The following is a 12104-nucleotide window of genomic DNA, read 5'->3' as shown; positions in this document are numbered from 1 at the left end:
ATTTGGGCCTAATTTATTTATTTCAATTGACTGATTTCCTTATATGAACTGTAACTCAGTAAAATCTTTGAAATTGTTGCATGTCGCTTTTATATTTTTGTTCAGTGTACAAAGGAAAATGATGCGTTTGAAGGAGCTCAGGTGAGGCCAAATTCAGCACTACTGAGTGGACAGCGGCGTGGAAAGGGAGACTGTACGTGCAGCCACGTAGAAATAAATTGTTTAAACCATGACAGAGAGGTGGTGTTCGTTTCATTTGGAAGCTTTTATTTTCATATTTATCACTGTAAAACATATTTACCAATGCATTTTAAACAAATAGGAGAATGGTTAAATTAGCATTATTTAGAGTTTGACTTTTGTTGCATTCAGGGGAGCTGAGCCCCCCCGACTCCCCCGTAATTCGCACCCTGCTTATCTTTCATATCAGCAAGAAATAATACAAAATAAAGGTTACATTACACAGCCATAGTTCCATGTCACAGCGCTTATTTATAGAAAACGGACGGAAGACAAAGTTGACTACCTGTGCTAATTAGCCATTTGCGTCAGTGAACACCTGTGTGTAAATGGAAGACTGACACCCCAAACGTGCTGACACCGAAAAATACGGTCAGCTCCAACTGTTAAAACAGTGGTACAGTAAGTGTATATTTTGAAATGATTGTGATGTGATGAAGGCTTTATGTTTCTAGAACCGTCGGGCAACAGAATCGATTTCACATTTAGATGTAGTATTTGGCTGTTTTGGCTGCCAGAACAATTCCCCTCTAAACAGAACATGTAAGGTCCTTGGACTATAAGGCGTATTGTAAGGCTGCTTTAGTCCATAAGTGTCTTTCACATCACGTAGTAGCTAGTACACAATATATGGCAGTAATTAATTCAAGGTTGAGCTTACCTTGTAATCCTCAAATAATTGGTGAAAGAGCATGATGCTAAGAAATCAAATTCAAATGCCAATTTCCCCCTAAAAGTTTATTAGAAAGATTTAGTCAACATTACAAGAACGCTTTATTTCTTAATTTAATTCAGCACAAGACTTGTTCTAAAAATGGTGATGATGCAGGTGCAGAGTGAGGATTCAATGTCATATGATAAAGAAAGTTATACAGAAATAAACAACTAAGTGTCTTGTGATATTTCCATAGTTGTTTAAGAACCATTAATTGCATTATTGACATTGACAGTGAGAAACAGGTGGTGACAGAAATTGATGAAACATGAAATGAAGAAATTGGGAAAACAACTCTGCACAGCTTCAAACAAGGCATTTCTGTGCATTATCAGCCATATTGTTACATTGTTCCTGGTTGAACAGTCATATGTGGCAAAGACTAGTTGCAATGGAGTGCAAAACACCTGAGGTTTTCATGGTGACATATCCATTTACCCTTGTGGACAAAACAACAAAACATTTTGCTTTCATCAGGTTGGAGTGGATATCTTTTCAGTATTGGCAGCAAAGGGCAACCAACCCTTCAGATGCAAAAAAACAAAAGCAGAACGGGGAGCAGGACATAATTCCACTCATGCCACCTTATTTCTTGCCTTGCTTGGTGACCATGTTCCGTGGGGGTGTGACTGGACGGCTACCATTTGGCTTCTTCTTCTCAGCTGGCTTCAAAATCTACAAGAATACAAATAATCCAACCTTAAGATGTTTTGCCCACTGCAATGGTCTTTACATCGTACAGTTTGACATAATGACGAGATTGGTTATAGCGTTAAGACCTGCATACACTTGCACTAATACAATCACTGACACATTTACATCCCTGCGATAAGACCGTACATTCATGATGAAATACTCACCTGAAAAGAGCACATGAGGGTCTCATCCACACTCATCATGGCACCAGCATTGTCAAACTCCCCGCAGTAGTTGGGTGCTGAGAATAAAGTCACAAGCTGTCGCTTGGCGAAGAACTCATAGCCGTCCTCAACAACCTGCCGAAAAAACAACATTGATTATAGTTGGGTTAAAAATAAAAACAATGCATTAAACTCCAGAGAGTACAGTACTGATCTGAACACTTTACTGAATGTAAGGAGACATACCTGATGGGCGCGACAGATCAGATCCAAGTCATGTTTGTGCAGGAACTTTGCCACCACTTCTGAGCCAAAAGTGAATGAGACGCCCCTGTCATTCTCTCCCCAGCCGAGGACATCCTTGTCTGGATCTGACCAGAGCAGATCACACAGGAGGCCCTGGTCGGGGACGTCGGTGGGCCGCATGACGCGCCTGATCTGCTCCATGGACTGGAGGTCTGGTGACAACCCTGAGAGACACAGAAGGAGATGAACACCAGGAATAAGATTAATTCCAGTAAGAACTTGTGGGTAAATGGGCAGGAGACAATTGAAATAAAATAACATTTCTCAATATCACAGCATTGTCTTAGTGTGTCCTAAAACAGGACCACTTCTCTTCATGTTTTAGGACTACTAAAACGCAACCTACCTCCATGGCAACAGAAGATCTTCTCATCAACAATGGCAGCAATAGGGAGGCAGTTAAAGCAATCTGTAAATGTTTTCCAGAGCTTGATGTTGTACCTTCTTTTACCTAGAAGAAAAATAATAACATATTTTAGGATTATAGTAAGCTAGGCAATGCATATGACAGGAACTTATAACAAAATGCAATCTATGTAGATACAAAGGCTGTATTCTGTCAGAGAGTGCAGGGTTATGATTATTACAGCCACCACATATCACTCACACTCATCATAGAATCCATATATTCTGTTGATGGAGGCACACTCATGGTTTCCTCTCAGCAGGAAGAAGTTCTCTGGGTATTTGATTTTGTAGGCCAGAAGCAGACAGATGGTCTCCAGAGACTGCTTCCCTCTGTCCACATAGTCTCCCAGAAATAGGTAGTTGCTCTCAGGAGGGAAGCCCCCATACTCAAACAGCCTCAATAAGTCGTAATATTGCCCATGGATGTCACCTGCAGAAGGCAAATGATTTCAACTTCAAGTTCTACACATCCCTCACTGGGGTATTAGACACTTCATGTAACAGTTATTTTCACCAAATAGTGATGGTTACTCACCACAGATCTTGAGGGGGGCTTCAAGTTCAAGAAGGATAGGTTGGCTGAGAAAGATCTCCCTGGACTTGAGGCACAATCCTCGGATCTCATTCTCCTGCAGCTGCACGTTCTTACCAGGCTTTGCTCCCCTGACTAAAAATGAAACAATCCTGATGAATCTACAAGCAAAGATACAGTATCTACCTAGTTTGCCATCATACTTATTGCCATGCTGTCTGGATAGGGGTGTGAGTGCTGACCATCATATCAGTTACTCATGTTATTGACTTAATCTTTCACTGACTGACTGGGGCAGCTTGTAGTTGACTGAGACAGTGCCCTGGATCATGTAGCTAAAGTAAAGTTAGTTACCTAGCTAGCTAACTACTTTCACTGAACATTTCGAAATGTGACGACCGGGACAGATGTCACGTTAACATTAGCTAGTTAGCTATGGGCAACAACAGCATGAACTAATGTTAGCTGGTTAGCTAGTTACTAGCTAACGTTAGCTTAGCTAGCTACCGATAGCCTGAGCCAACCTGCGTCAACAACAAGCGTTAGCTCGCTAAGGCTTGCCACCAGTCATCTAACAAAGTAAACAGATAATATTATTGCATAAATAACGTACGATTGATGTAGACTCTTCCCTTACCTTCTAAAAGACGCTGGATGATACTGTCTATGTTGAGTTTGTCAACATCCGCCATGGCGACGAAGAAAAAAATGTCTGAGTGAGCTGCAAATCTAGTACTGTACTGGTTAGCTAACGCTGGTGGCTACGATTGGCTAGCTTCGCTAAATTGCTGGTTCAGAGAACGAAAACGTGTAGAAATGACACCCTGTTATTTGGTTATCATACAACGTTATATTATACCTAGCTAACTACTTCAACATCTTAGTGTTGTACAAAACAACACCTAATATTAGCCGTCTACCGGGACAAAATAAGCGTTAGCCTCTCTGTTAGCCGTTAGCGATGCCCTCTGATCTAGCCACACCCACCTTGCTACTTCAAAGGAATCTGCCCGAACAACCTTCCGGGTGGATTTGATGGCTGCTACCGTCTACTCTGCTGGCCTAGAATATACTACCCTCCTAGCTGTGACACACCGTGGCATCTGTGCATGGCTGCTGCCATAGTGCCAGCCTCCTCCCAACATCTTTCAGCCTCCAGTAGAACTTGATTGTAAATGACAATTTAATTACTGTGATTTTCCTCTTCCCCAGAAAAACTGATTATTTTACTAATAGCCAAGCTTAGATGTACGATAGGGGAGCAGGCAAGTCTGGCAACAATACCAATAGGAATTTCTGACACCTCATAAATTGTAATTGACCATTCGTTTTTTTTGTTGCAATATTTGTATTGATTGATTTTGAAGGTTTACAAGTGCACATCCTTGTTCACAAGACAAAACATTAAAGTGGAATTTGTGAACAAGATTACAAATACAAACTGTTGTGAACCTAGACTCTAGACGATTTTAGAATGTGTACCAGCTGGGGCTGGTAAACATATAGGACCCCTTTAGTTCAATTGATCTGATAGCTTTCCCAAATGGACAGATCATACTTAGTTACAGTTGGATCTATATCCTGTATGAAAATTGATTCTATATGATTAACCTGAAAATCCTTTATTTACAAGATGACCATGCACATCTCAAACATTCCCAGGTAGCTTTGATGCACAGGGGAGACGTGTAAAAGCAGAGACGCAGGGACAGTTAGCAAGAGGTGGATTTATTCCTGGTCCTTCTCTTCCCCATGTGTGATGATGTAGAACAGATTCTTGTAGTCCAAGTGTCCAGCCACATCTGGATGGAAGGCGGTGAACATCTGCTCCATCTGAGGGGATGGATCACAAAGCCTGTTTGAGAAGATGATGAAGGTGTTTTTGCTTAGTATGTAACAAAATATCAGTGATGGTGGTTCTAACCTCTTCGCGGGAGAACCTGTCAGCCTGGGTCGTTAACATCTCTGTTACACTGTGAAGAGAAGTTGTAGTTATTAGGAGTCTACATATGTAGGATCTTAATTTGATTACTCTTTTGTTGCTGAGAATTTTCTTGCACAGCAGGAAATGCAAACGTTTAGTGTATTTGAGGTTTAAAAAGGCTTCTAAAGTTTGTAATTTCCACTTTGACATTTTAGACTTAATTTGCCCTAACAAAAAATAAATCAACCCCTACAAAAATGTCCATTAATTATAATCCACATAATAATTAATGTTTCTTGACTCCTGAACAGCTAATCATGGCTACTGGGACTGTTTGCATTGTCCCCCCACCCCACCCCAACCCCCTCTTTTACGCTGCTATTCTGTTTATTATTTATGCATGGTCACTTTAACTCTACCCACATGTACATATTACCTCGACTAACCGGTGCCCCCGCACATTGACTCTGTACCGGTACTCCCTGTATATAACCTCCCTACTGTTATTTTATTGCTGCTTTTTTTCTCTTTCTTTTCTTAAATTGCATTGTTGGTTATGGGCTTGTAAGTAAGCATTTCACTGCAATGTCTACACCTCTGGGTCTGCGCCTAAAGGATGACAGACAGACAGACCCATGCATCATCTCAGTTTGACAGATGGGCCAAAGCCAGGATCTGCTGCCAGCATGAAGCCAGATATAGTATAATAATATTATGCCATTTAGCAGACGCTTTTATCCAAAGCAACTTACAGTCATGTGTGCATACATTTTTACATATGGGTGGTCCCGGGGATCGAACCCACTACCCTGGGGTTACAAGCGCCATGCTCTACCAATTGAGCTACAGAGGACCACGCTATGCTAAACCAGCTATTTATCTCTGGCTATAAGCACCTTTTCAATCAGTCACATGAGCAGTGAAGCCTTTGTATGACATCTATGTTGGTATATCAGCATTGTAATGGTTGACCATTCTCACATACTTACATTCAATATTCCCATTTATATCCTGTATATCCCACTTTCTTAATTTCATGAATTTATCTTGTACAAAATTATTTTTTGTGTGTGTACACTCCCTCTGGATCCATCCTTTCCCTTTCCTCACCTTTTAGCTTCTCTCCAAACATAGTCAGTAAGACTGAAATTAATGGGTCCAGGCGCCTCCTTTAACATCTCATAAATTTTCATTAAGGATGACAAAGTTAACATGACACATCCACCATACAAGAGCAGTGACCACAGGGGTACTATAGAGCCTTTAACCTACCCAAAGCTGCAAATGTGTCTCTCAGGTCATTATTGTCAATGAAACCATCTCTGTTTTGGTCCATGATAGTGAAAGCCTGTTGAGGGTTGACAGGGTGAGTAGGTGTACATGTATTATCAGAGCATATTTGCATACTCCTGTTATGTAAGAAATTCTGAGCTCTGATAGGTCGTCTCTGAATATATTGAACATTTTGACCAAGACCCGCACCCAACAGCAAGACTCACCAATCTCACCGGAGAAAGCATTAGAGCGAGCAAAACAGCGCACCTCTGTCTTGGTATGTGTAGGCCATGTATCTGATGCGGTCTGGCCAAAAAGAGTATGGCATGTCATATTATTTTTGGTCAGACGGCATCAGATACATGGGCTACAGATACTAAGACAGAGGGGCGCTGTTTGCCTCACTCAGATGCTTTCTCTGGTGAAATACAGTTGAAGTCGGAAGTTTACATACACCTTAGCCAAATACATTTAAACTCAGTTTTCACAATTCCTGATATTTAATTCTAGTAAAAATTCCCTGTCTTAGGTCAGTTAGGATCCCCACTTTTTTTTCAGAATGTGAAATGTCAGAATAATAGTAGAGAGAATTATTTATTTCAGCTTTTATTTATTTCATCACATTCCCAGTGGGTCAGATGTTTACATACACTCAATTAGTATTTGGTAGCATTGCCTTTAAATTGTTTAACTTGGGTCAAACATTTCGGGTAGCCTTCCACAAGCTTCCCACAATAAGTTGGGTGAATTTTGGCCCATTCCTCCTGACAGAGCTTGTGTAACTGAGTCAGGTTTGTAGGCCTCCTTGCTCGCACACGCTTTTTCAGTTCTGCCCACACATTTTCTATAGGATTGAGGTCAGGGCTTTGTGATGGCCACTCCAATACCTTGACTTTGTTGTCCTTAAGCCATTTTGCCACAACTTTGGAAGTATGCTTGGGGTCATTGTCCATTTGGAAGACCCATTTGTGACCAAGCTTTAACTTCCTGACTGATGTCTTGAGATGTTGCTTCAATATATCCACATAATTTTCCTTCCTCATGATGCCATCTATTTTGTGAAGTGCACCAGTCCCTCCTGCACCAAGGCACCCCCACAGCATGATGCTGCCACCCCTGTGCTTCACGGTTGGGATGGTGTTCTTCGGCTTGCAAGCAACCCCCTTTTTCCTCCAAACGTAACGATGGTCATTATGGTTCTATTTTTGTTTCATCAGACCAGAGGACATTTCTCCAAAAAGTACGATCTTTGTCCCCATGTGCAGTTGCAAACCGTAGTCTGTCTTTTTAATGGCGGTTTTGGAGCAGTGGTTTTTTCCTTGCTGAGCGGCCTTTCAGGTTATGTTGATATAGGACTTGTTTTTACTGTAGATACTTTTGTACTTGTTCCCTCCAGCATCTTCACTAGGTCCTTTGCTGTTGTTCTGGGATTGATTTGCACTTTTCGCACCAAAGTATGTTAATCTCTAGGAGACAGAACGCGTCTCCTACCTGAGCGGTATGATGGCTGCGTGGTCCCATGGTGTTTATACTTGTGTACTATTGTTTGTACAGATGAACGTGGTACCTTCAGGCGTTTGGAAATTGCTCCCAAGGATGAACCAGACTTGTGGAGGTCTACAATTTTTCTTCTGAGGTCTTGTCTGATTTCTTTTGATTTTCTCATGATATTAAGCAAAGAGGCACTGAGTTTGAAGGTAGGCCTTGAAATACATCCACAGGTCCACCTCCAATTGACTCAAATGATGTCAATTAGCCTACCAGAAGCTTCTAAAGCCATGACATCATTTTCTGGAATTTTCCAAGCTGTTTAAAGGCACAGTCAATTTAGTGTATGTAAACTTCTGACCCACTGGAATTGTGATACAGTGAAATAATATGTCTGTAAACAATTGTTGGAAAATTACTTGTGTCATGCACAAAGTAGATGTCCTAACCGACTTGCCAAAACTATACTTCGTTAACAAGAAATGTGTGGAGTGGTTGAAAAACGAGTTTTAATGACTCCAACCTAAGTGTATGTAAACTTCCGACTTCAACTGTAGATTCAGCCACTTGCGAATTGAAGGAAAATTATGAAACACGGATAGACACAAATGAGAAATCATTTTTTTGGGGGAGCCTGGCTTCCCATTTGAACAGGGAAATGTACCAAGCCTAAGCTGAAGCATTTAATAAGTTGAACCATCATATTTATATAGAAAAAATTCACCTTGCGTTGATTAAGGTTCAAAATGTTATGGCCCTCCTAAACTGGGTCTGTGCCCCACCTTGGCCACCCCATTCAAAATGTTCCGGACACACCACTGTGTACTGCATGTGTCTATGGTTGTGTTACTTGGCAAAATCAATGGAAAATAAATGTAACTAGCTTCAGAGAAGCAATTTATCAAGTTGGTCTACTTACTTCTTTGAACTCCTGGATCTGGGCCTGTTCAAACATGGAGAACACATTGGAGTTGGCTCCCTCTGCTCTCTTCTTTGCTTTCTTGGGGGCCTGGATTTTACAAACACACATCAATTGGTACCATGATCACCTGAGATTGATGATTTATTATTGGCTTTTTCACATATAATGAGATCATGCCAGCAAACTAAATATCTGACTGGGGTTACTATAACCTACTTTGCACACTAGACAAGATTGATGGTGTAGCGCACATTTCATAATGAAGACCTCAAATACTTATTATTTTGCAATTAAATTATTTCCATAGCCCTCTCCTCTCTGGGAGTCTATAATTAGCATGGTGAGGGAGTGGTCCTCCCGTACTCAGAGCCCCTGGATCATATGAGGTATTACACACTGGGGCCTAGGCTTTGACAGGGTGGTGCACTGATCCACATTTGAGTGGAGAAATCCCATGAAGGCAGGGATTACGCCAAGCTATTTACACGACTGCCATGGAACCGTGAAAACAGAGCATGGGAAAGCAATCTGATGACATTACAGTGCCAGGATTGGCAGGCCTCTCTCGACAGCTGATGTCTAACGGGTGCTGTGGATTAGCCCCACAAACAGTTGTCCTTCACAGTTGAAGGTCATTGTGCCAATAGGTTTACTCATCTCAAGATTGTCTGCTTTGAGTGGAGTTGAGTTGCGTTGATGATGAGTTGAGTTGATGATTATTTGATCCAGGATGGGTTGAGATGAGGATTAACACAATCGTAAACCCATAGAAAAGGTTTGCACCTCATTGTTGCTCCTCAATAAATATATGCCTTACATCTTATCAGAAAACTATCTGATCTTTGAGGTCCCTGGTCCCATCTCTATTCCCATCTCTACTCCTTGCTCCAATCCTCAGTTGTCCTCACCCCCAAATCTTCACAGAAGGTTTGCAAAATCTATTCATTCAAAGACTCTTAAAATAGGTATTTCCTCTGCCTTTAAGGTCAGCATCCCTGAGTCACCTCTTCACTGTTGATGTTGAGACTGGTGTTTTGCGGGTACTATTTAATGAAACTGCCAGTTGAGGATCTGTGAGGCGTCTGTTTCTCAAACTAGACACTCTAATGTATTTGTCCTCTTGCTCAGTTGTGCACTGGGGCCTCCCACTCCTCTTTCTATTCTGGTTAGAGCCAGTTTGCGCTGTTCTGTGAAGGCAGTAGTACACAACGTTGTACGAGATCTTCAGTTTCTTGGCAATTTCTCGCATGGAATAGCCTTCATTTCTCAGAACAAGAATAGACTGACGAGTTTCAGAAGAAAGTTATTTGTTTCTGGCCATTTTGATCCTTTAATCGAACCCACAATTGCTGATGCTCCAGATACTCAACTAGTCTCAAGAAGGCCAGTTTTATTGCTTCTTTAATCAGCACAACAGTTTTCAGTTGTGCTAACATAATTGCAAAAGGGTTTCCTAATGATCAATTAGCCTTTTAAAATGATAAACTTGGATTAGCAAACACAACGTGCCATTGGAACACAGGACTGATGGTTGCTGATAATGGGCCTCTGTACGCCTATGTAAGGGCGGCAGGTAGCTTAGTGGTTAAGAGCGTTGTGCCAGTAACCGAAAGGTTGCTGGTTCTAATCCCCGAGCCGACTAGGTGAAAGATCTGTCTATGTGCCCTCGAGCAAGGCACTTAACCTTAATTGCTCCTGTAAGTCGCTCTGGATAACAGCGTCTGCTAAATGACTAAAATGTAAAAATGTAAATGTAGATATTCCAAAAAAATATCTGCAGTTTCCAGCTACAATAGCCATTTACAACAGTTACACTGTATTTCTGATCAATTTGATGTTCTTTTAATGGACAAAAAAATGCTTTTCTTTCGAAAACAAGGACATTTCTAAGTGACCCCAAACTTCTGAATGGTAGTGTATGATATATTAGAAGGATTAAGTCCAAGGGGCTCACTGTTTGCCCAATGTCAGAAAGCCAAGTCATCTTCCTCAGTAACTGCAGATCTTTAAAGCAGGCAGCAGAGCATGATGTGCCCTTTCTACCCATAGTGATTTTCGACTGAGGGTTGCAGGTATTTGTTAACATTTACAAGACCAATAACTGGATAATGTTACACTGAAGTGGGCACCTCTCATTGAACATGAGAGCATACTGTCCTTATTTTGCCCTGAAAACACAGTTACCTGCAGCATTTATGTTTCACCATACTCCATAACAGAATAAGATACTGCTATTTCATCATGTAACATTTAACACATCAGGCTCTCCCCAGGAAGTAATGTGACATTCTCAGTGGCATTACTGGGATGTTTTCAAGTCATTCTCTGTAAGCTTGTTAGTTGCCTTCACCCTTCTCTGTGGTCCAAGTCGTCTCAGCCCTTTCAGAGTGGATGGATGGCCCACATTGTGGCTGTTGATTAGCATGCCTTATACTGTAAAGGCTTTCTCATAACAATGGATGATGGCAATGGAGATAACTTTAAAACACAATACTTGGTTGCCTGTGCCTTGGCTTTGAAAACTATTTACCCCTGTTGTCCAGTAGGCTGTGCTAGCAGCACATTTTTCCAATGTATCAAACCAAATTGATCTTGGCTCTGAAAATGAGCCACTGATACTGATACTGATACTGATACTGATACTGATACTGATACTGATACTGATACTGATACTGATACTGATACTGATACTGCACGTTTTGTAATACACCTGAATGTTAAAGTTTTGCTGGTTCTTCTTCTATTTGATCATCTCTTTCTACTCGACCTACTGCATTTGATACGCATGTAATAGAAGTGGACATAACCTGTATCTATTCATGTACCTGTCAATATTGGTTGTTCATTCACTGCACATGGACAAAAGCTCAAAACTTTATCAAATATGTGAGATTACTCACTCAGGTGATTGATCGATATGCTTGACAATGAAATCTGCAAGCGCCGAATTGTTCAGTCAACCTTGGATGACAACATATTTACATAAAACACACAGCCCGATGGGTTTATTGTGGTAACAACCCTGGCATGAAATTGTCTTCCATATCAACTCTAATTTGAATGTTAAATTTCCAGATAAATCACAGCTAACTAAGATGTTATTATTTTCATATGAGGCTTGCATCTCATTGCCACCCTCGAGCCACCAATAAAATGCAATAATACTGAAACTTTTAATAAGCATCCTTCAGAATTCCCCCCTAGGTGATTTTTGTCTGGCATGAGAATATGAAATTCCTCCCTTACATATGGTTCAGATTGTAATAAACTTTAAGTTGCTAAAGAACAACAGTATATGCATATTATTTCCCTTTACAGACGTTTTAGACGGGATGTAATGTATGATGTAATAAACACATAAACAGCATTATGATGCATATCACAGTGACCTGAGTTAATGACCTATATGTGTGATTTCACATGACTCCAGATAA

At 40.9% G+C, this 12104-nt stretch overlaps 1 protein-coding gene and 1 pseudogene across 1 annotated transcript; both read right to left on the bottom strand.

Annotated features, from left to right (window-relative positions):
- Positions 1 to 959: 959 nt before the first annotated feature.
- LOC121584736 (serine/threonine-protein phosphatase PP1-gamma catalytic subunit A) lies at positions 960 to 4106 on the bottom strand. The gene is made up of 7 exons (XM_041900808.2): positions 3699 to 4106; positions 3065 to 3196; positions 2729 to 2959; positions 2468 to 2572; positions 2062 to 2285; positions 1816 to 1950; positions 960 to 1630 (listed from the first exon to the last, which is right to left on the bottom strand). The coding sequence occupies exons 1-7, from the start codon at positions 3751 to 3753 to the stop codon at positions 1541 to 1543; spliced, it is 972 nt and encodes a 323-aa protein (XP_041756742.1). The 5' UTR covers positions 3754 to 4106; the 3' UTR covers positions 960 to 1540.
- Positions 4107 to 4789: 683 nt separating this feature from the next.
- LOC121583953 lies at positions 4790 to 8778 on the bottom strand (annotated as a pseudogene).
- Between the last annotated feature and the right edge of the window lie 3326 nt (positions 8779 to 12104).

This window comes from Coregonus clupeaformis, chromosome 16 (genome assembly GCF_020615455.1).
Source record: "Coregonus clupeaformis isolate EN_2021a chromosome 16, ASM2061545v1, whole genome shotgun sequence".
Classification (NCBI taxonomy): domain Eukaryota; kingdom Metazoa; phylum Chordata; class Actinopteri; order Salmoniformes; family Salmonidae; genus Coregonus; species Coregonus clupeaformis.
The sequence above is the reverse complement of the archived record's forward strand: the minus strand, read 5'-3'. Positions and strand labels throughout refer to the sequence as shown.